A 24,366-nucleotide genomic window follows, 5' to 3' on the forward strand; every position below is an offset into this window, starting at 1 on the left:
GCACCCCGGCTTCCTGCTGGGTACAAAGGGCACATCCTGTTCAAATGCCAACTGCTATAGGCCCAGCGTGTGATAGCACAAATAATAATAATAATAATAATAATAATAATAATAATACCATTGGCAGTGGGACATCAGGCCCTTTCAGAGAAATAAGTAGGCACATAGACTTCCTTCACTTAAAGAGTCATTGTCTATGGCCATGTAAACATGTGTTGTCTACACCCAAAGTTTTTTCATCAGTATTTTTCATGCCAAAGTTAATCAAATTCCATAATGCCATTGGTTTAATTTTAGGATGGAGTCCCTGGTAGCGCAATGGGTTAAACCCTTGTGCTGGCAGGACTGCTGACCGATAGATTAGCAGTTCGAATATGGGGAGAGAGGATTGAGCTCCCCCTGTCAGCTCCAGCTCCCCATACAAGGACATGAGAGAAGCCTCCCACAAGGATGGTAAAAAAAATGGAACATCTGGGCATCCTCTGAGCAACGTCCTTGCAGACAGCCAATTCTCTCACACCAGAAGTGACTTGCAGTTTCTCAAGTCGCTCCTGACATGAAAAAAAAATTAAGATGGTCTCTTCAGTCTTGCCAGAACTTAATAGGCCCTTAGCCAGATCCCAATCATACAATTTCATTCAATCTATTTCTCACTTTTGGGAAATGGGAAGCTGAAGGTCCTCTGTCTGCACAGGTCCTGCCTCGGGAGGAGAGCCTGCCATGTCAGTTCAAGCTGGCCATACTTTCCTTGCTTGTCTCCCTGGCAGTGAATGGTGCCTGGACGCCGTGGTCCCCGTGGTCCGACTGCCCCGTCTCCTGTGGACGCAGCACCCAGGTCCGCACTCGAGCCTGCATCAACCCTCCGCCGCGCAACAACGGCTTGCCCTGCGCTGGCCCCGAAGTGGAGGCCCAGAACTGCTCCGGCGTGCCCTGCCCAGGTGGGTCTGCATCCCAAAAACTCCTGGCCAGGGTTCTTCCTCTGTGACTCATCTGTGACCCTTAACGGAGATGACTGCAACCTGCATCCCAATGAGAACAAACCCCTGAATCCACAGGCCCTTGGTAAACCAACTCTGACATGGGTTCCATTGGCTCAATGGGTCTCCACTTGCAGGGCAAGCAGATCAGTTTCTAGGAGCCATGTCAACTTGACTCAGGTTTCCTTTAACCACTTCCAGAACCCCCTAGCAAACACCCCACCACCCCCACACCACAATTTTCTGCAATAGACTTTCCTTTATATTCTTCGTGGTCTCTGTGAAATTGCGCATGTGGGTTTCCTGAGCCTGCGCAGTCAGTTTTGGAATTTTCTAGAAGCTCTACAAGATACATTTTGGTGGTAGCCCCGTGAATTTCACAGATGACCACTTGAAGAAACATGGTTACAGGTAAGCAAACCATTCTTCACTCCCCATGAACTCCATCTGCTCCGTGCATCTTGATCCTCAACACATCTCTCTTTCCTTTTTTGCCAATAATTTTGATTCAAAGATGCAAAACAAAACAAAACATCCCAAGATTGCACAAATTGCAAGATTGGGGGTGGGTTTTTTTCATTTCGAAACACTACTCATCTAAATTCTAACAACTACTGACACAACACTAAGGTAAATGCCTGCAGAAAATTAAGATCACCACAAATAAAGGAACATAAACACAGTAGGAAAATGCACAAGTACACATACATATGCACCACAACTAAAACTAAAAGACAAATCTAGGAATTTCTCATTTGCTGTCTGCTGGTTTTGTCTCTAACTAATTGTACCCACCACGCATTGCTGTGGCCAACCTTCCCTCACTCTCTTCTTTCTTTCTCTCCTTCCTTCCTTCCTTCCTTCCTTCCTTCCTTCCTTCCTTCCTTCCATTTTTTCTTTCTTTCTCTCCTTCCTTTCTTCTCTTCTTCTTCCCTTCCTTCCTCCACCCAACTTTTCTTCCCCTTCCTCTTTTTCTTCTTCCTTCCTTCTCTACCTATTCTTGGACTACAACTCCCAGCAGTCCTCCTGATCAATCTATCTACCTACCTATTTATCTCTATCTAATCTATCTATCTGGAAGATTGCTGGGAGTTGCAGTTCAGGAATAGGAAATTGGAGATATGCAGGGATTGGGAAGCTCTCAAAGAAATCCAAGGAGAAGAAAGCTTGCATCTTGGAAGCAGTGCATTTGGATCATCCTCCTCTCCTAAAGGGCCTGGTCTAGGGGATACTGGGAGATGTAGGCCAGAAGAGAGTGTGGATATGCTATTGTGTGTTTTGTTTTCCAGGGGAAGTTATTTTTGCGCATGCACTGTAGCATTGTTTTTCTTCTTTGGTTTTTAAGCCCCTTCCGCTATGTTTTTCAATATTTTTATTAGTGATGGTCACTCATTGGCCTGAGAGGTGTCTTGTGTCCAAATTTGGTGTCAATTTGTCTAGTGGTTTTTAAGTTACATTAATTCCACAAATGAACATTATGCTTTTATATATATAGATTTGCTAATTCCTTTTAAATGCTGTAATCACACCTCCGCTTTTAATTACATTTTGTTAATTTGTAAAAAAAAAAACTGCAACTGGCAAGTGTCACCCTTGTTGTTGGGCAGACATGTCTCTGTGGTCAGCCCGGTCCATTCCTCCATCTATTTTGCAAATCTACACCAGCCTTCTCACCATCTGTCACGTTGACAGGGCTCTGCCTATTTTACTTACGTGCTGGCTGTTTTAAAAGACCAAAATATAAAACATAAAGATAGCACTCAGCCACAGAATAAACAAAAACTGATAGCAAAAGCTACACCGTAGTCAAAGGGTCCAGTATAGTGGTCAAACACCGAGAGTTCAATAAACAAAGTCCAGGGATCAAGGGACTATGCCATAGTCCAAAGCCAGTCCAAAAGTTCAAGGTTCCAGGGTTCCAAGAGTTCAGGAGACAGGTCAGGATACCAAAAATCCAACAGACCTGGGGGAAAAACCAGCAGCATCCACCACCAAAATATGACAATACTTTTCTCCCAAAGATCACTTCCTAGGCTCGCTCCTTATATCCACAAACACCCAGTTACAACCTATCTCTTGCATACCTCCACCCTTAATTGCTTTCGCCCATGAACTCTTACTAAACTCTTTAGAACTAATACTTACCATAACCCTTCCATTACCAAGGACCATCAACTGCAGAACATAGGACACCATCCTCTGTGTTTGCTTCCCCGTGTATTTGATCCCATCTTGCTCTTTCCTGGCAGGAGATGAGCCCTGTCCCTGGTCCTCGTGGGGTCCCTGTTCGAGGTCCTGCGGAACTGGCCTGGCCTCTCGTTCGGGGCTCTGTGGCTGCCCATCTCCAGAGGACAATGCCGGAGAAGGAGCGCCCTGCGATCTCAGCCCCCGCCAGCAAGTGGCAGCGTGCTACCTCCAGCCTTGCAAAGGTGGGCTGTGGGGGGCCTGTCTGGTTTTACTTCTATTATTCTAGCTAAGACATGGGTAAACTTCAGCCCTCCAGGCCCTCCCAGATCCACCAGAGTTCTCATATCGCCCAATTCCCTGCCTTCCCCTTTCCTCTCTCCCAGAATGCCCCTGGAGCCCCTGGACCCCTTGGACCCGCTGCTCCTGCAGCTTCCTGGTCCAACAGCGATACCGGAACCAGCGTGGCTCTGGGGCGGACGGGGAGCCCTGCGTGGGGCTGGACGGACAGTTCCGGATGTGCGACTATTCCCAGTGCTCAGGTGAGGAGGAGGAGGAGGAGGAAGACCCCTGGCACCCCTGCCCTCTCAACAATGCATTGTGACTTCCTACAAACTCTTGCTTTTTCAGAATCCAGCTGCGAGCCCCCTTTTGAGTTCCAGTCATGCGGCTCCCCCTGCGACGGCCATTGCTCCACCCGGCGGCACCCAGAGCTGTGCCAGGACATCCCTCGCTGCCTCCCTGGGTGCTATTGCCCACCGGTGAGAGGAAAGAGAGGCACACAATGAGAGAGACAGAGAGGGAGAATTTGCCCTTTCGTCCTAAAGGAGATTTGACCTCTGGAACTCCTTGCCAACCCCTGTTGACAGGGAAGCCCCTTACCCGCAATGCCTGGGCCGGGTAACAGTGCCCTCAGGAGCCCTGTCTCTTACTTCAAGGACCATGCTGTTGTGTTGTTGAAAAAGTCCTCGTGGACAACAAGTTAAACATGAGCCAGGAATGTGATGTGGCGGCAAAAAAAAGCCAATGGGATTTTGGCCTGCATCAAGAGGAGCCTAGTGTCTAGATCTAGGGAAGTTTATTTATTTATTTATTTGGTTTACTTCTACCCCGCCCTTCTCACCCCGAAGGGGACTCACGGCGGCTTACAAAAACAAGGCACAATTCGATGCCCGTATCACACAACAATAATAAGACAAAGCAACATAAATTAGCAATCAACCCACAATTTTACATTACATCTATAAACCAATAAAACCAATAAGACCAATAGAAATCCATACAAACCGATACAAACCAATTACCCCTTGTTGCCGGTCAGCGTTCGCTATCTCATAGTTTGATTTCCAATTCCACAATTGTCAGTCCTGTCAGTCCAATTCGTCTGGCTGTCCTTATCTAGTTAGTAAATTGCCAGAAGGCCTGGTCCCACAACCACGTCTTTACCTTCCTCCTGAAGGAAAGGAGGGGTGTTGATGCCCTAATTTCCCCCGGGAGTGAGTTTCACAGGTGAGGGGCCACCACTGAGTAGGCCCTGCTCCTCGTCCCCACCAGCCTCACTTGGGATAGCGGTGGGGTCGAGAGCAGGGCCCCCCAGATGATCTCAAATTCCGGGGTGGGACATAGAGGGAGATACGTTTGGACAGATACGCTGGACCGGAACCGTACAGGGTTTTGTAGGTCAAAACCAGCACCTTGAATTGAGCTCGGAACTGAACTGGCAGCCAGTGGAGCTGGCACAGCAGGGGGGTGGTATGCTCTCTGTATGTCGCTCCAGTGAGCAGCCTGGCTGCTGCTCGCTGGATCAGCTGAAGTTTCCGAACCGTCTTCAAGGGCAACCCCCATGCTCCCCATGCTCTATTCCACTTTGGTTAGACCACACCTGGAATATTGTGTCCAATTCTGGGCACCACAATCCAAGAGAGATATTGACAAGCTGGAATGTGTCCAGAGGAGGGCGACTAAAATGACCAAGGGCCTGGAGAACAAGCCCTATGAGGAGCGGCTTAAGGAGCTGGGCATGTTTAGCCTGAAGAAGAGAAGGCTGAGAGGAGATATGATAGCCATGTATAAATATGTGAGAGGAAACTACATATATATGGCATGGGCAATCCATGGTTCTAAATGGTTCTAAAGTACTTACAAAACTAAAGTTCTGGTGGTGAAAACTAGGGGGCGCTGGTGCTTTGCTTCTACAGTGTTGCTAAAATTCTGCTGGTGAAAATTTCAGAACTCTGACAAAACTTTCAAAATTTCATTATTATTTCGTTATTGGTGATTTTTATGATATACCCAATTAGGGTCGGTCAACTATAACGAAATGTTGAAAGTTTTGTCGGAGTTCTGAAATTTTCACCACAAGAACTTTAGCACCACTGTAGAAGCAAAGCACCAGCGCCCCCTTGAACTTTAGTTTTGTAAGTACTTTAGAACCATTTAGAACCATGAATTGCCCATGCCATCCATATATATTAGGGCTGGGCGGTTTCGTTTCGTTAATTCGTAATTTGTTAAAAAATTCGTTAATTTTTCAATTACAAAACGATAACGAACCAGTCTGGAGCAATTTTTTTTAAAAAAACGAATTTTTAAATCGTTTCGTAAATGTTTTGTATTTCGTTATTGTATTTGTTTCGTTATCGTTTTGAGGTCGTTTTGTTATTATTTCCGCATGTCTGGGGCAAGTTTTATAGTTGTTTTGGGTTTTCTAAGGGTTTTTATAGTTGTTTTTGGTTTAATTAAGCTTCAGAAGTTCCCCCTGTCCCATTTGGAGGTTTTTTAGCGTATTGCGCGGTCGCGTCCGCCATTAACGAATCGATTCGTTATTGTTTCGGAAATTGATTCATTATTGTTTTGTAATTTTTTTCACATTTACGAAATTTTGTAAATATCGAACTTTTTTAAAGGAAAATTTTGTAATTATTTTAAATAACAAAACGCAAAAACCCCCCAAAAACGAATCGATTTTAGAAACAATTTTTTCCGTTGTTACCCAGGCCTAATATATATATATATATATATATATATATATATATATATATATATGAATGAAGGGGTCCTTCTTGTTTTTAGTTCCATTGCAAGGTGGCAAAGTATAATCCCTTTTATATCATTCTAGCCTGATGGCCCTTGCAAAATAGTAAGTTTCCGAACTATAAATTATTATTTTTATTTTGGGAGGGGTTGGTGTTCAATAACATTGTGATGAGGCAAAACGGCACTCTGTTTATGCTCAAGAGCACAGCTTGGAAAAGTTGGCTTCTCAGGAAAAAAGTGCCCATAATGCCTTCCGGCTAGCCAACAGAGCCAATACATTTTCCAAGACCTATTCAGGAGTTAATTTGCTGTTATTTTTTCCTAAATAATAAATATCAGGAGACATTATTCATTTCCCGCCACTGTCTCCCCGAAGGGACTCAAGCAGCTCAGAAAAAGCAAGCAATAATATAGCAGCAAACAAAATACAACCAGGTACATGGACATATAAATCAATAACAAAGTAAATTTACACGACAATATTTGCATAAAACAACATACAAAACTTTTGTTAAACCAAGACTTAGAAAAGTACATAAGCGACCCCTGGGGCGATATTTTAGGATGAAATAACAATCAAACAATGGAATCACCTTGGAGGTTTGGGTTTGGGGTTTCTTAGCCCTTAAAGACCTCTTGCCCCAAATTTTCAAACAGGAAGTCATATGGTATCACTTTTGGTCACACTACAGTAGGATGGTGGTGAAGCCTCTGCCTTGGTTAGACCACTTTACCTGGAATATTGTGTCCAGTTCTGGGCACCACAATTGAACAGAGATATTGACAAGCTGGAATGTGTCCAGAGGAGGGCGACTAAAATGATCAAGGGTCTGGAGAACAAGCCCTATGAGGAGCGGCTTAAGGAGCTGGGCATGTTTAGCCTGAAGAAGAGAAGGCTGAGAGGAGATATGATGAGAGCCATGTATAAATATGTGAGAGGAAGTCATAGGGAGGAGGAGGGAGCAAGCGTGTTTTCTGCTTCCTTGGAGACTAGGACGCAATGGAACAATGGCTTCAAACTACAAGAGAGGAGATTCCATCTGAACATGAGGAAGAACTTCCTGACTGTGAGAGCCGTTCAGCAGTGGAACTCTCTGTCCCGGAGCGTGGTGGAGGCTCCTTCTTTGGAAGCTTTGAAACAGAGGCTGGATGGCCATCTGTTAGGGGTGATTTGAATGTAATATTCCTGCTTCTTGGCAGAATGGGGTTGGACTGGATGATGGCCCAGCAGGTCTCTTCCAACTCTAGGATTCTCGGATTCTAAGGTGTTATGGCCTGAGGAAGTGGCCAAAGAGTGACCTTTGCCCCTTTTTCTCCCCACAGGGCCAGGTGGAGCAGAATGGGGCCTGTGTCCCTCCCTCCCAGTGTGGTTGCGTTCACCTGAGCCAGTCGGGAGCCCCTGTCCACCTGGTGGCTGGAGAGACTGTTCTGATTGGCTGCAAGGAATGGTGGGTTGGGTTCTCTGGGAAGGGGAGGAGGGCAATGTGCCCCTCCCCTCCTACAACATACCCACCCAAGTAAGAAGTGTCCTTGGTACATCTTCCTTCTTGCATTTCACCTGCCTTTCTCTCCACAGCATTTGCCAGCAAGGAGAGCTCAAGTGCAGCAGCGATGGCTGCCAAGGTGAGTGCCAGCCCCACAAGGCTCTTGTCCAGGTAAACTCCTCTCTTGCTCGCTGTGGGTCAAAGGGGATGGAGAGGCAGAAGGCAAAGGGAACACCTGCACAAACCTTACCTGGCCATTTTAATTATTTTTTAATTATATGTATTTATACCCCTCTTTAGCTCCCCTGAAAGGGACTCAAAGCGGTTTGGCATAAAATGTTAGTGTTGGGGTTCAGCCTGAGTTTGAACTTGAACCTGATTCTCTGTTTGTTCCTCCTGATGCTAATGAAAGTATATTTACTGATGCTAATGAAAATGTACTTCCTGATGCTAATGAAAATGTACCTCTTGATGCCAATGCTCCTGAAATTAGTGAGGAAGAAACTTCTGTAGATTTGGAAAATGAAAGTACCAGTGTTCATGAGAATGTTTCAGAGGGAAGCCATGACCTTTCACTCCCTTCTGCACCTGGGAACCTTAATGAGAATAGAAGGGGCCAGATCTGGCAAGACAGGAGTGAATCACTCAGCTTGCGAAGGTCTTCCAGATTAAAAGAAATACAAACAACGGCTTCAAAGCAGGGAGGCATATCACAAAACCAATTCCTCGGCTTTAAGTGCCTTCCGACGGGCTGACTTTCTCAGTTCAGGCATCGTTTTAGATTGATGAGTACCTTGGCAGTTCTCCCGGTTTCCCTGGCCATCGTCTTGAAAGATTTCTAGGACACCAAGTACAATTAGTGGATTGCTAACAGGTTCCAGTATTTTACAGTGTAGCTTTGGATTTTGATCATGGACATTCATGTTTGCTGATTTTGCTGTGGCTTTTGACTTTGCATTTTTCCTTTATTTTGTAACCATTTTTCTTCAATAAAAAAGGATTGTTTTTCACAGTCAAGTGTGGTGGATAGTTATCTTAGGGCCTCGTTTCCTGCTCTGGATTGCAACAGTTAGCACAGCATTTAAAATATGCAAATATACAAATATTAAAACAGAATTAAATATAAACAGTATTAAAAGATTCACAGTTTAAACCATTCAAACATATTTGATGCATATTCAAGCCTAAAACCACAGCACACCCTGAATTGAGCTTAAAAAACTACATCTTTAAAGTAGGTCAAGGTAAAGGTTTCCCCTTGACATTAAGTCTACTCGTGTCTGACTCTCATCTCTATTTCTAAGCCAAAGAGCTGGCGTTGTCCATAGACACCTCCAAGGTCATGTGATTGGCATGACTGCATGGAGCACTGTTACCTTCCCGCAGATACCTATTGATCTACTCACATTTGCATGTTTTTAAACTGCTAGGTTGGCAGAAGCTGGGGCTAACAGTGGAAGCTCACCCTGCTCCCTGGACTTGAACTGCCAACCTTTCAGTCAGCAAGTTCAGCAGCTCAGCGGTTTAACCCACTTCCTTCCTCCTCTTCCAGGGCAGCTTCCGTTGAGCGCCTGGTCCGAGTGGACGCCCTGCTCGGCCTGCCTGCCCCTTCCACCCATGGGCCCCTGGGCAGCCTCCGTCCTCCTGTCCCAGCAGCAGCATCCCTGGCCCCCAGGAGAGCCCTCTGCCCACCCAGCGCTGGTCTCCCTCCAGCACCGCTTCCGCCTCTGCCTGGACCCCCAGACCGGGCATCTCTGGGAGGGGCAAGAGAGCCTGTGCTCGGCCACATTGGACCAGGAGCGCCTCTGCCCCGACCCCCATACCTGCGAAGGTAAATGGCGTCGGGAGGAATGAAATAATACCCTGGTATCTTGAATAGCAAATAGAAGAATAACTAAGACCTAAATGCATGGCAATACATTGAGACACTGAGAGGAGACATGACAGCCATGTATAAATATGTGAGAGGAAGCCACAGGGAGGAGGAGGGAGCAAGCTTGTTTTCTGCTTCCTTGGAGACTAGGACGCAAGGGAACAATGGCTTCAAACTACAAGAGAGGAGATTCCATCTGAACATGAGGAAGAACTTCCTGACTGTGAGAGCCGTTCAGCAGTGGAACTCTCTGCCTTCCCCGGAGTGTGGTGGAGGCTCCTTCTCTGGAAGCTTTTAAGCAGAGGCTGGATGGCCATCTGTCAGGGGTGATTTGAATGCAATATTCCTGCTTCTTGGCAGAATGGGGTTGGACTGGATGGCCCAGGAGGGCTCTTCCAACTCTTTGATTCTAGGAGTCTATGATTCTTTGGGCCATATAGTCACTGGCCGATGCAGTGGGGAAGGGTATCAAAGGGAAGTACCCCTCCTCCCATGTGCTTGTGTGGAGAGTTTGGTTGGAGCATGATGGGTTTGGTTATGGTAATGGTTCCCAACCTGTGGTGCGTGGACCACCAGTGGTCCGCGAGAACTAAAATATGGTCTGCAACCTCACCATTACTGCTATGGAAAATAACAGCCCAACCAAAAAATTTTTTTTCTCATGCTGTCTTCATTTTTAAGCTTGTTCCTGGCTTATTTGGGGTGCTGATTTAGAAAATTGCATGGGATAGACCACATCAGCTCTAGATTATTCATAGAATCATAGAATCAAAGAGTTGGAAGAGACCTCCTGGGCCTTCATCCAGTCCAACCCCATTCTGCCAAGAAGCAGGAATATTGCATTCAAATCACCCCTGACAGATGGCCATCCAGCCTCTGTTTAAAAGCTTCCAAAGAAGGAGCCTCCACCACACTCCGGGGCAGAGAGTTCCACTGCTGAACGGCTCTCACAGTCAGGAAGTTCTTCCTAATGTTCAGATGGAATCTCCTCTCTTGTAGTTTGAAGCCATTGTTCCATTGCATCCTAGTCTCCAGGGAAGCAGAAAGGAAGCTTGCTCCCTCCTCCTCCCTGTGGCTTCCTCTCACATATTTATACATGGCTGTCATGTCTCCTCTCAGCCTTAGAATCCTAGAATGGGAAGAGACCTCCTGGGCCATCCAGTCCAACCCCATTCTGCCAAGAAGCAGGAATATTGCATTCAAAGCACCCCTGACAGATGGCCATCCAGCCTTGGTTTCAAAGCTTCCAAAGAAGGAGCCTCCACCACAGTCCAGGGAAGAGAGTTCCACTGCTGAACAGCTCTCACAGTCAGGAAGTTCTTCCTCATGTGCAAATGGAATCTCCTTTCTTGTAGTTTGAAGCCATTCTTCCATTGCGTCCTAGTCTCCAGGGAAGCAGAAAACAACCATATTAAATATGGTTTTCTGTGGGCAAGCAGATGATGATTCCTGGATGGCATTTGTTGTATATCAGAAACTAGAGCTGATGTGGTCTATCCAATGCAATCTTCTGAATCAGCACCCCAAAGAACCAAACCAAACCTAAAGTTGACCAAAATTGATTAGTAACCCTTCTGATACTAATGTTGGAGAGTGGTCCCTGGTCAAGTGGTCGCTGGTCAAAAAAAGGTCAGGAACCACAGGGTTATAGTGACGAGTTTGGCGAGAACTGTGTGTTGCTGTAAATACTTTGTAAACACTTCACAACGGCAGATATAAAGCCTACCTGTGTTTGGAATGAGCACCTGGAGTCTGGTGTCTTGTGTTCCTGCCAAAAACTACCTGGAAGGGAGCTTGGACTCTAGCTGGTGTCTGTCAGGATTAATTTAGTTATGTATGTGTTTTAAATGTGCTTTTAAGTATTGCCAAGATGGATGCCACTGTGAATTAGAAATACTGTGCAGAATGTTTATACTTTGAGGCTGTGATTAAGCGAACTTGAGAAAAGTAAGATAAGGTTTGCTCTTGCTGGGAACAGAAGGGAATAGCCAGTCTCAGCAAGAGAAGATAAGCAGATGTGAAGGGGCTTTCGTTTTGACTAGTTCCTGAATTGTAGCTCGCTGTAGTAAGACGTGTCTGATGTGTGTGCTTAGTAAACTTAGTTTCTTTTGTAACTCAAAGCCTGCAGAGTCCTTATTTTGCAACTCAGTGTCTGCTGAACTAGCATTCCTTCCACTGGGCATCTTCTGACTCTGACAGTATCTGCAGGGGAAGCTTCCAGGACTCTGTTAAGGTAGTCGAGATGCCTGACAGAGACATGGATGAGCTGTTACCCCCAGCATGAAAACAGCCTTTGTCTGAGTTCCCCCGCCACACCTGGGTGGGCTTCCCTGGATTTCAGTCCAGACATTAAAGAGCAGGCCAGAGAGCTCAACTGCCAACTATGTTCAACTATTTGAGTAGCTCCTTCAACGCTCTTTAAAGATAAAACCTAAAACTGGAGGGGAAGAAAGGAGAAATAGTTGCAGAGAAATGCAACTTAGGCATGTGATTAGAAATGTTGGCTTTTGGACAAAAGCTGGATATTCTGGCTGAGGGTTTCTAGGAGATCTCAACAAAAATGTTCAATTCTGGACAATATCTGGCAGGCTGGCCCACAACAGCAGGGATCCACAACTCATGGACTGTGGGCTACCGAGCCTTCATTGTGGCTAAGTGTATGGCCCAAAAGTCTGTGCTGGGAGTGATATGGAAATGGTGTGAGTTTTCAGTGTATGACTGTCCATGTATTTGGACTTCATCACCCAGAAGCCCCAGCCCCGTGGCCAAAGGAGTGGATTCTGAGAGCCAAAGTCTAACTCTCCAGGAAGCCCAAACAGAAGTAGCTCTGCTCGCAAGGCCATCCTTCCTTCTAGACATGGGACCACAGGGCTCCAAGCTGTGTGCCCACTCAGCAGAGGCGGTCAATGCCTTAGGGCTAAAGGGTTGAGGTGTGCCCCTTTGTTATGGGTTCCTTAATTTGGGGAAGAGATTAATGGATGGTGAGTTTGGGGGGAGAGATATACCTTCCAAGCTCATCAGGGCTCTTTGCTCAGCGATCTCCCTCCCATCCAGGTCTCTGTCTGTGGGGCCAGTGGGGCCCGTGGAGCCCTTGCCGAGAGCCTTGCAGTGGGGGCTTCCGGGTGCGTTGGCGCTCTGCCCACCATCCAAAGGACGAGCTTCGCTGCCGAGGCCCACGGTCCCAGACCCAGAGCTGCAACACAGCTGCCTGCCCAGGTAAATGAGTCCAACAGGTCTCCCCAGCAGACACTGGTGAACCAGGGACATGGAACCCCTCCTGCAACGGCAAATCTCCCCACTCTCCACTTTGGACATCACCTCTTTGCTTTCTTGAACTGGAGGTCAGGATTCAAGATGGAGGGATGGATCCCTGAATGCCCACCCTTCATTCTACACTTGAAGCACTATAGGTCACCATCTTTGATCCTGATCTTCCCCAAGATATGGCCTGATTCTTTCCCTCATCCCCAGGGGAGGAGTGTGAAGATCGGGGCAAAGTCCACTCCCGCACCTGCGCCAACGGCTGCCCACGGATCTGTGCGGACCTCTGGGAACATGTTGAGTGCCTCCAAGGGGAGTGCAAGCAAGGTACCGCCCTCCTTCCTCATTGACCCCATCCTCTCCAGCAAGTGGTTTCACCTGAGCAAGAGCCTCCTTCTCCTTGCTGCATCCTTTTTGCTTGGAGCCTCACTCCAGGCAAGTTTCTACTCCTCTGGAGAACCCTCAGGACTCACCATTTGTTTGCAAGAGCCACATTCAGTCTGTGGAAAGAAAGGAGAACTTGTGGGGCAGATAAGAGGAGAAGCACCAGGTTTGGTCCCATGTCCAAATGGAGATGGATGCTGTCGCTCACTGAGGTCCACCATGTTTTTCTGGTGGTCTCAGTGATGATGTCATCAGACCATTCCTGGCTATGGGCACATGCATCTCTGACACCTCAAGCTCTCCATCAGCCACAGAAGGAGTACAGCAAACCATGGATGCTGGGGAGAAGTTGGTTATTGTGGAGGAGGAAGGGAATGACCACCTTCACAACAACCACATAAATGGCTATGGTGGTAAAAGACAGACTTCATTGCGTATGTCATTGACCGGATACCATGGAGGCAGGCATTCGGTCAGTGACATATACTAGGAGGTCTGCCTTATGCCACCATAGCCATTTGTGTCCCAGTGCCTGAGTCTTCTTCCCATTTCCATGGGCTACATTCATACTTCCTTGATGGCCCTTGGGGCCCCTTGCCCTTCTGTGTATCCCCGAGTCCCTCTGCTCCCTTCTCCCAGGATGTCGGTGTCCGGAGGGGCAGCTCCTACAAGATGGAGGATGCGTCCCAATCCCAGCTTGTCGCTGCGGACTTCCCACAGCCAACAGCACCCTGGAGCTTCTGCCGGGGGAGTCAGCAGAACTGGATTGCCATAACTGGTGAGACCAGAGTGGGCAGGGGACTCTGAGGAAAGGGTGGCTGACACATTCACTTTGTTGGCTTATTGTGGTTTTGGGACAGAAATTTCTCCCCCTAATTATCTCAATTTTGAAAAATATATTGGGACTTTAAGGGCAAAAGACCAAGTTTGGGTGACCCACGATGTCACAATGACAGGGCTCTGCCAGTACAGAGGCAGAGATGAACCAAACAAACTCCCAGTTTGTACTAAACAATGTAGTTAAAGCAGCACTTACTGTCTGGCTGTTTTAATAGTCCAAAACATAAAACATAAAGATAGTACTCAGACACAGAACATAAAACAAAATCTGTTAGCAAACACTGCCGTAGGTTCAAGATAACACCGTAGTCAAAAGATCCAGTCCAGTAGTCTAACGCCAAGAGTTCAATAAGCAAAGTCCAGGGATCAACAGTCTATACTGTAGTCAAAAGCCAATCCAGAGGTTCAAGGTTCCAAGGGTTCAGGAGACAGGTCAGGATACTGAAAATCCACAAACCTGGGGGGAAAACCAGCAGCATCTAGCAACAGAATAAGACAAATACTTTTCTCCCGAAGATCAGTCACAAAGCTAGCTCCTAATATCCAGAAACACCCAGCTGCAACCTATCTCTTGCATCCCTCCACCCTTAATTGCTTTCACCCATGAACCCTTTCTTACAGATTACTCAACCCTTTAGAACTAAGACTTACATTAACCCTTCCATTACCAACTGCTAGGCCTGCCACCACCAACCACCATCAATTGCAGAACATGATACATGACATCCGACACCCATGGACCACAGGGAGGAATTGTATTTCTAAACAAATGAATGAGTTACATATTTCTAGATCTCCATTAAGTGACCATTTGCCACTCAGAGGTCAAGGTGTATCGGTTTTCTGCTACATCTGTGGTTTGTTTTTTCTGTCTTCCTCCCTCCCTTTAGTACCTGTGTCAATGGCACCTTTGTGTGTCCAGACCAGGAGTGTCCATCCTACGGAGAGTGGTCAGTGTGGGCTCCCTGCTCGGCCAGCTGCGGAGGGGGACACGCCTTGCGCCATCGCCCATGTCACGAGGCCCCCGGAGGGGCTCCTTGCATGGCCGACACTATGGAGGAGGCTGTATCCTGCAACCCACAGCCTTGCCCCAGTGAGTGCAGCCTCAATTACTATCCGCAAACATTCCCATGCCTGCCAAGAAAGGGCATCTTGACATTTTGGAGCAATTGCTAGAAGGCAACTGGCAACTGACAGGAGATTATTTGCCCTTGAAGGGCGGTAAAACTAATCGTGCTTTGGGTGGAGTTTTACGCAAAACATTGTCTACATTCTTGCAAATAAGCCCACACAACCAGTTGTTGGTTGGTGAGAGAGTCCACACCTCAGTAAATCCTATGGATCCAATGAGTCTACTCCACTCAGGATGGCAGATGGCCAACAGATGCCAGGTGCTGCAAGCTTCTTCTTTTTTTCAGGGAAAGGAACTGCCCAAAGCACCTTCTCAGGGGTCCTAGCCTAAGAATGCCCTGTGAAAAATTAATGGGGCTGTCATGAGTGGAAGATGTGTACATACACCCACAATGCGCAACAGCCCAATCCAGCTGCTTGTTGCACTCCAGAACAGAATTAACCCTCTGATTTTAAACACACCACACGACAAGTAGGAAAACAATCCTTATTTTATTGAAGCTTAAGAAATGCTTTCAGCAAATAAAGTAGTCCCAAAAAGGTAGAAAGGTCAGCTGAAGTAAAGTGATCCAAAGCAGTGTCCAAAGAGAATATAAAGGCAATCCAATTATTTATTTATTTGTTTGTTTGTTTGTTTAGAGCTTTTATAACCTGTTCTTCTCGACCTCCGAAGAGGGACTCAGGCCGGTTCACAGCAGGAAATTCATATACAAATAGAATAAAAATATAACAACATGGTAATACATTAATACAAATACATTAAAATACAGATCATACAATTACATAAGGCCAGGTCGTCAGAGTAAAATCACAAATTCATCACCATCCGCCGGTGTGGTCAGCAGTTATTGACTCAATCATCATTCTGCAAATGCTATATTCCAAAGCCAAGATTTTACCCACTTTCTGAAAGTCAGGAGGGGAGGGGCAGATCTAATCTCCAATGGCAGAGAGTTCCAGAGCCGAGGGGCCACCACCGAGAAGGCCCTGTCCCTCATCCCCACCAGATGCGATTGCGAGGGTGGTGGGACCGAGAGCAGGGCCCCTCCAGAAGATCTTAACAACCTTGATGGTTCATAGGCGAGAATCTGTTCGGACAGGTAAACTTGGTCGGAGAGACTTGGAGTCGTTTAGGGATTTAATCCAAGGCAAATTCAATCCAAAGCAGGAATCAGCAAAATACAAAGACAATATCCAAACTTTGCAATCAACTCCAAAAATACTTGAAAGTCCAAACAAGAACAAACACCCTCCATGAATCTTCTAGGCAGGAACTTCCATGGCACAAGAACTAGGTTTCTAAAACAATGCTTGATCTGACAAGTTTTCCCTTGAGGCAAACCTTATATCCCAAATCCCAGAAACTGGATTCGTTTTCTACAGAAATTGCTCCCGGCTCTTATCTAACGAAGCCTGGAGGAGAGACACAACCCTTGAGTTAACAGTTGATCCTGGCTGAATTCCAGCCTCCTGTCCCTGACCTCACTATCAGACTGCTCATTAAATCTTCCAAGTGTCAGGTTGTTTTCAAACCCCAAATCAGAGTCAGGGAGTAAACCATCATCCCAATGCCCTGCAGGGACATTCTCATGAGAAGTTGCCCTTTGAGCGGATGTCTCTCTGTCATTCTCTGCATGAAAATCATTGACCAAACCATCTCCATCTTGCACCTCAGTGCAATCATTTCCCACATCAGATGCACCATGATCCTAGAACACAAACACAGGCTGATTTCCAACACTGCTGATGCAAACAGCGTTGCATTTGTGGCCATTGTGCTCATTGTAGTAACTCATTGGCTTATCCAAGGTAGGATGTGAATGTGCATTGCAATTGTGCATTGTGTTGGCAGACCCAGATATTGGCTATTCATCCACTGATGAAGAAGGGGGCAGAGGAGAGGGTCCAGAGGAGGATCCATCTCCCCTGAACCCTTTCTCCTTCCCCTTGCAGCCGACTGCTTGCTGGGCGAGTGGTCCCCTTGGAGCCCCTGCAGCGCCAGCTGTGGAGGAGGCACCTCGGAGAGGAGCAGAGGCCTGCTGAACCCTCCAACACTGGAGGAGGAAGAGGAGGAGGAGGTGTTGTGCCCAGCCCCATTGCAGCAGCACCGGGTGTGCAACCCTCAGAACTGCACTCCAGGTAAGTCACCTGAGACTTCAGCCACTCCCTGGTTCATTTGGGAGATTTCCTTTGGAATTAGGGTTCCTTTCCTTCCCATATCAAAGCTGACAGGAGATAAGAGTTGGGATCACAACAATGGTGGAACAGGAAAGAATTTGGCAGGTCTTCTGGAAGAGGATCAGGCCAGTTGGGCTACTGGATGCCGTTGTTTGTGTCAGAGTGCGACAGAAGCTTTGGAGCTTAGAAGAATGGACACTTTGAGACTTCAGTAAAAGCAAACATTTAGCTTTACTGAGTAGAGCAAATATGCAGCACACATTCACATTTACATCCAACCAAACAGACAGGAACAAGACAAAAAGACACACCAAAGTAAGAAGGACGAACGAAACCTTATATCTGGATCCTCCCTACGCATTCCAGGCACACTCAGGGTCACATCTTCACAGTTCATTAGAGGCTTGACTGTCACAGGACAACTGCATCTTCATCAGAATCACACAAATGTCTACTGTATCAGTTTAAAAATACATATTTTCATACAATCAGACAAAATTAAGGACTTATTTATTTCCCCAAAGTTTGTACAAATGATTCTTGCATGCACAAAGTCGTCCTCTTTAGATAAGGAGTCTAGAAAAGATGAATGGGTGAGAAACTCTCATGGGAAAGCACACGTGGATACTGACCTAAGCAAGGAAGCACACTTGCAGATTAGAGCAGATAGATACATAGGTCAACATGGTTTTGTGAGAAGCAGACATTTCAGGGCAGGCATAACGCTTTCATGTCTGTTTATTAGGAGCAAATGGGCTCTCTGTCTTCAGTTCAGGCAACATGGCTTTCAAGTACAGCTAGGCCTGAGTTCTATGGTTCTTGTTTTAAGTCTTGGTTTTGGATTTAAGTATCTTGGGAGATTTCCATGTTCTTGTTTTGTATTCTTGTTCAAGTTTTGCTTGTGGACTTAAGCTGCCTTTGCATTTTGGGACTATCTTTGGACTGTATTGCTTTTGGATTTATAACAGACAATTGATTGCTGACTTTTTGGATTCTACACCTTATTTCCTTATCCGTGCTTCTTTTACTATATATCTTTTGTATGTTTTGGCAATAAACTGTTGCTTCTACTCTGGACTTGTCAGGTTTTACAATGTATTGTAATGTAATATAGCTGAGTCATGCACTGCTAATGGGCTTCTATTGGAAATGCTGAGTCATGCATTAACTGTATATAGAACTTCATTTGGGGAATGTGTTCTGGCCTAGTCCAGGTGATTATGAATGACGTAATCCTGGGTTTGAGTTGAGTCAATGAGTTGGGAACCAATCAGAGATTGCTATGTGTAATTGTATAGAATTGTATATAAGGAAGTCATGTACAGTGTATCTCTCTCCTTGTGCTGTGATGTTGTTCATCGAAGGCTGTATGTAATCAAAAGAACCTGTCTGCTAAGACAAGATATAACTGTATGCTGTGGGAAGTTTGTAATATCATCTAGACTGGGGGAAAGACAATGGCAAAACTGACAATGGCCGGGCATGTGCTCAAGTGTCTGTAAAAGGTTCCAGAGTGACTGCAGGCTGTGGGAGCAGTTGACTGAAAATACTGTGTAGGAAGAAGCGACTGGAAAGCGCTGAATTTGTGCAACTGATCTGCTGCTGAATTGTGAAGTTAAATCTCAACAGGACTCTTATGTGATGAGTTATAGGTGGCTTCAGGCCTGGGATGCGACAAAAATGTACATTTGTTTTCAAAGAGGAGCTGCATAAAAAGGGCGGGGGGGGGGGAGAGAAAAGAAATGCAGAGCATTTTTAAGACGGACTGGCTTTTGTTTTCACCTGATAAAATCCAATATCTTCAGATGTAATCCTGAGAGGCATTAAGACTTGAGCCATACAGTACAGTCGTGGGAGTGGGGTAGGATATGGTAGGATTCAGAGGACCACAATTTCCACCTTCCTGGATCCTACTCCATCTCTCATCCCCTTCTTTCCCAGAATGTCCGGATGGCCAGGTCTACAGTCCCTGTGCCAACGCCTGCCCGCAAACGTGCTCCGACTTGCACCCACACACCCAGTGCCTGCAGGAGGAGTGCCAGCCAGGATGCGCTTGCCCCCCTGGCCAGGTCAGTGGGGGACTCACTCCCTTGGGGAGGGGGCAGCAGAAAGAAGGCCCAAAGGCAGCCCTGGGGACTGTGCCTCCTCTTGACCTCCTGCAGGTGCTGCAGGTGGGAGCATGCATCCCCCTGGAAGAGTGCCCTTGCTCCCTCGGCCCGGCCCCTTCCTTGCCATGGGCCACCAACCTGACCCAAGAGGAGCGGGACCGGGAGTATCTGCCTGGAAGCATCCTTCAGCATCAATGCAACAGCTGGTGAGGAGGGCAGCCTGGGACCCGTCCAGGGAGAGGGTGGAAGGTTACCATAAAGCAGGCTCAACTAGTGAGCCACTTCCTCAAGTGGGGCTTTGAACCCGGGCTCTAACCATCTCCCACCTGACTCTGCTTTGATGGATTATGTCTTTGGCTCTGCAGCATCTGCCAAAAGGGAGCCTTCAACTGCACCCAGAAGGATTGTGATGGTAAGAGTCTCTCTTGAGACAGAAAGAGGCCTCCTTTCTCAAACAAATGGAAAGAAAAGAAAAGACTTTGGGAAAGTTTGGGGAAGAAGAACAGGGAAGTGGCCTCTCCATGAAGGGAGGAGGCAAAACGCCTTGAGTTACATAGATCTAGGAAACAGAGGAGAAAAACAGGGCAACAAATCCCTCTGCGTCCAAGGGTTGATGCTCCTTCACCTCCAATCTCTCTGCTCCCCAGTGCCATGCATCTGGTCTGAATGGTCCCCCTGGTCCCCCTGCTCTGTGACCTGTGGCTCTGGGGAGCAGGCCTCCCGGCGTCTCCGGCTCCAGCAGCGCCTCTATGGGGGTCCCGAGTGCGAGGGGCCGGCGGAGCGCAGGACCCCCTGTTCCCTGCCGGACTGCGGTGAGAGAATGTGTTGCAACCTCCTCTTCTCCAAGCTAAGCTTAACCCCCCTCCCCCAGCCACTCCCCAAAGGTGCAATTCAGCATTTTCCTTGATCCAGGGAGGCTGGCTGACCTGTGGTCCCGGGGGAGGGAGAGACCTACTGTCTCCCGATGACAGCCTCCCTTGATTTGAAGGGGAGCCAGACAGCTGCTGGACCCCCTTTTCCTGCAGATACTGAAGGTTTTTAAGTAGAGAAAATCCACCCAGAAACCAGAGAAGACTCAGTAGGCTGGGCTGTAGCACAGTTGGTTAATCACCAGCAACAATAGATCACACAAATTGAAAGGTTAGCAGTTCGAATCCTGGGTTGGGGTGAGCACCCAACATTCAGCCCAGCTCACTGTCCACCTAAGGAGTTCTAAAACAGCTGTGAGCTGTCCTGCCTGTTTAAGGGCATTGAATGTTTGCTATGTATATGTTCTGTGATCTGCTCTGAGTCTCCTTTGGGGTGAGAAGGGCAGAATATGAATGCTGTAAATAAATAAGTTCGTGCATCTCGATGCTTTTGTGCATAGAAGCCACCTTCCTCTAGCTCTGCCACCCTTAGAGGCAGATGGAGAGACAATGGGAAGCCTCCTGGCCTTAGCACCATGGCATTCTGGGAGAGCGGTCTTAGCAGCCTGGCTGAATCATGCTTGCTGACCAGGCCGGTGCTATCCATCTCTTTCTCCTGGGTACAGCCTGCCCAGTCGGGGAAACCTGGCTCCGGTCGGGCCACGGGGAGAGAAGCTGCGAGCGAAGCTGCCTCCAGATCTACCAGGATCCACCCCAGAACTGCAGCCAAGGGGCCGCAGAGGGATGCGTGTGCCAGCCGGGGCACTACCGGAACAGCAGTGGGTGGTGCGTTGTGGCTGCGCTCTGCGAGTGTGAACACAAAGGCCGGACACATAGGGTGAGATATGTGAAATGCCTTCTTCCTACCTTTCATGACTCAGAGACTCCAGGTGAGTTGGACCATCGCTCTGTGTGCAATAATCTATCATATCAACTCCAGCTTAATCTCTAGGGAGGCAACTAGGCTGGGAAATGGCCAGCAGGAGCATGTCTCTTGCTGAACCTTCTGGACCTTCTGATGCCCTCAGTCCTGTGCTGTTCTTGGGGACTTTTTCTCATGACAGCTTCCTTGTGGAGGGCTTCAGCCCAGAAAGTGGTGCTGGGCTCTGGGCCTGTGGGCGCAGCCTATGGGGCCCCTCAGGACTCACTTGAGAAGACCATCCAGAATTTGGGGGTCTCAATATCTTCTGCCTGTTGCCTCTCTTTCTCCTGCCTTGCAGGCTGGTGCCCAGTGGCAAGATGGCTGTGAAGCCTGCCTCTGTTTGAATGGGAGGGCCGAGTGTGAGGATGGCTGCCCACCGCTCACCTGCCTTGAGGTACCGTTCCTGGAATGCTGAAAATCAGTTCAGGAATGGGAAGGAAATGATGTTGGGGATGTTGGGCGAGTGGGCTTATTAACAAAAGACCCTCCTTATAAATGCACCTAACCCTAACTAGTAGCCAAAAGTGAGGCTTTCCTTTATACCAAAATAGTATGGTTGCACTATTTAGAAGAACAAGGTTTTCATGACACAAATAAAGTTCAACCTTCCCACTTGGAGCTTCACATACGAGGCTGTTGCACTCCAGGTCAGGAAAAAGCCCTCTTACTTTAAAACACACCACATGAAGAGTAAAGAAACAAAGCTTAGTAAATAGCTGGAAGAAATAAATGCTTGTAAGAAAATAAGAAGGTTCCCAAAAGTAATAAGTCCATAAAAGGCAGTAACACAAAGCAATGTCCACACAAGATATAAAAGCAATACACGACAGCATTAATCCTGACAGGAATCAAACAGGATGCAAAGACAATCCAAAAGACTAAAAATCTCCACAGGAACGAGACCCCTTGAACAGGATTTCCATGGCACGTGAACTTGATTTCCAAACGATGCCTGATCTAACATGTTTTCCCTTGAAGCAAACCTTATATCCCAAAACCCAGAAATTGGTTTTGCTTTCCCCCACATTTCAGACAAAGCCTTTCAGAGCGACGTAAACACTGAGTTTACTGTCGATCCTGGCTGATCTCCAGCCACCTATTCTTCAACTCCCTATCTGGCTGTTCATTAAAATTCCCAGGTATCAGATTGTTTTCCAAACTCAAATCTTGAGAACTCACAGAGAGAGGGAGTGAACCATCCTTGCTAGGCCCAGCAGGGATATTCTCATGAGAAACTGCACTTTGCACTTGGGCCTCTCTGTCAATGTCTGCATGAAAATCATCTCCATCTTGTACCTCAGCCTCAGCACCATCATTTCCCTCATCATTTCCCACATCAGGATCCTAAAACACAAACACAGGCTGATTCGCAACAGAGGCCTTCTCATATTGAGGTTTACCTCACACAGTGAGGCCTTCTCTCACAGACTAAGGCCTATCTCACACTGTAAGGCCTCCTCTCACAGACTGAGACCTTTCTCCCACAGTGAAGCCTACTACCACTGAAGCCTGTTCTCCCACTGAGGCATTCTCTCACACAGATAGGCTTCTCTCACACTACGAGCTCTCACACACTGAGGCCTTACTAAGCTACAGCCACACCTGCTTATGTTGAACTGCAGCTTTTGCTGAGTCATTGCATCTATATAATCCTTTCAGTTCTTGACTCACATTTTTGTATTTAAAAATTCGTAGTTAATTTTTAATATTTCTGACAGGGGATTGAGAGTGGACAAAAGGCACTGAAACCGAGTCCCCATCTTCCCCCCGATTTGAGACGCTTGGGCTCCTTTGATGGGGGGTGGAGCAGGAGGGAGGGATATATACTTTCCACATATTTAGTGAACCTTCCAGTTTCCAAAGCCAAGACATCATACACCTTTGGCCCTTTGGCTTACACAAGGTCCCACAGTTGTGTGGCAGCTCTGTGGCCCTGAGGACACCTCCCCAGAGGAAGAGCCGTTTTGTGTTTGAGGGAGGATTGCCTCTAATTGGGGATGGCTGAATGTAAGCCTAAAAGCTTCTGGCCTAGAGTTTGCAACAGGAGCTCAGCCTGAACACAAACAGGTCCTCCTTTCTGTCCTTTCCTCAGGGAGAAGCCAAGGTCCAGGAGGAAGGCAGCTGCTGCCCTGTCTGCAGAAAGAAGGAAGAGCCAGGTACGTGAGAGATCCTGGGGCACCCTGTCTCCTTGGACCCAAAACCACTCTGTGGGGTGGGCGTCCCTCCCTCTGTACACCTTTCCTTGCATTCAGGTCCAAGCAAGCTTCCAAATCTGCTGTGGAGTGGTGGTATGCGCAGATAGGGGATCTTCGGTGTTTAGAGCACATGGGCCATCCAATCCAATCCCCATGTTCAATACAGGAAAAGCACAATCAAAGTACCCCCAACAGATAGTCATCCAGCCAAATAAGGAGCTTCCACCACACTCTGAGGAAGTGAGTTCCACTTCATGAACTAAGTGTGGAGGAGAGTCTCTTTTTGGATTGCAACTCCCAGAATCCCCCAGTTGACATTCTGGTAGGAGGATTCTGGGAATGGTAGTCCAAAGCTGGAACTGTCCTGAGTTCTGACAAGTAGAACAAGGCATTTCAGGAGGAAAAGACTAGAGCTTCATGAAACCTGGAGCTGGACATCTTTCAGCTGACAGTGGACTCCTTTCACGTAGGGATTTACTCCATTTATACCAATATGCATCTCATATTTTTTTAGGACTGGTTGCATGTCGTATTTAGGCAGGATGCATACTGGTCCCATCACGCCTGACTTGTACATGTTGAAAATACCACACTTCAAATCATCACGCCATGGAAGGCTGACTCCTCCCAATGTGTTCGAACGCCTCTCACTTGTTCAAAATGTATTTTTTCTCATATTGTATGGAAGTGATGTAGCGTGGAAGTCTCAAAGTACAATTCTTGCAAGATTTTAGCTGATGGAATGCATAATGATTTTGCAACCACACATAAAAGTAGCACCTCAGAACCATATTAAATAAATGTAAAGACCGTGATTAGAATCCCATGTGCAGTTACTCCATTTCTGCAACGTTTTGTGGACGGATTCCAACAGATTACTGACGG

The 24,366-nt window shown here is 47.1% G+C and overlaps 1 protein-coding gene across 1 annotated transcript in view; it reads left to right on the forward strand.

The window, feature by feature from the left end:
- The window catches only part of LOC132779722 (SCO-spondin-like), a 165,375-nt gene that overhangs the window by 136,862 nt on the left and 4,147 nt on the right, over positions 1-24,366 (forward strand). The window contains exons 86-104 of the mRNA XM_067470583.1: positions 768-938; positions 3,227-3,406; positions 3,548-3,703; positions 3,792-3,922; positions 7,521-7,645; positions 7,774-7,820; positions 9,234-9,512; positions 12,609-12,770; positions 13,026-13,142; positions 13,839-13,977; positions 14,930-15,132; positions 17,124-17,309; positions 19,290-19,417; positions 19,511-19,662; positions 19,822-19,868; positions 20,104-20,268; positions 20,991-21,202; positions 21,585-21,680; positions 23,379-23,442. Coding sequence (XP_067326684.1) covers positions 768-938; positions 3,227-3,406; positions 3,548-3,703; positions 3,792-3,922; positions 7,521-7,645; positions 7,774-7,820; positions 9,234-9,512; positions 12,609-12,770; positions 13,026-13,142; positions 13,839-13,977; positions 14,930-15,132; positions 17,124-17,309; positions 19,290-19,417; positions 19,511-19,662; positions 19,822-19,868; positions 20,104-20,268; positions 20,991-21,202; positions 21,585-21,680; positions 23,379-23,442 — 2,760 coding nt within the window. The remainder of the gene's footprint in view (positions 1-767; positions 939-3,226; positions 3,407-3,547; positions 3,704-3,791; positions 3,923-7,520; positions 7,646-7,773; positions 7,821-9,233; positions 9,513-12,608; positions 12,771-13,025; positions 13,143-13,838; positions 13,978-14,929; positions 15,133-17,123; positions 17,310-19,289; positions 19,418-19,510; positions 19,663-19,821; positions 19,869-20,103; positions 20,269-20,990; positions 21,203-21,584; positions 21,681-23,378; positions 23,443-24,366) is intronic.

The sequence above is a fragment of the Anolis sagrei genome, chromosome 6 (assembly GCF_037176765.1).
Source record: "Anolis sagrei isolate rAnoSag1 chromosome 6, rAnoSag1.mat, whole genome shotgun sequence".
Taxonomy (NCBI): Eukaryota; Metazoa; Chordata; class Lepidosauria; order Squamata; family Dactyloidae; genus Anolis; species Anolis sagrei.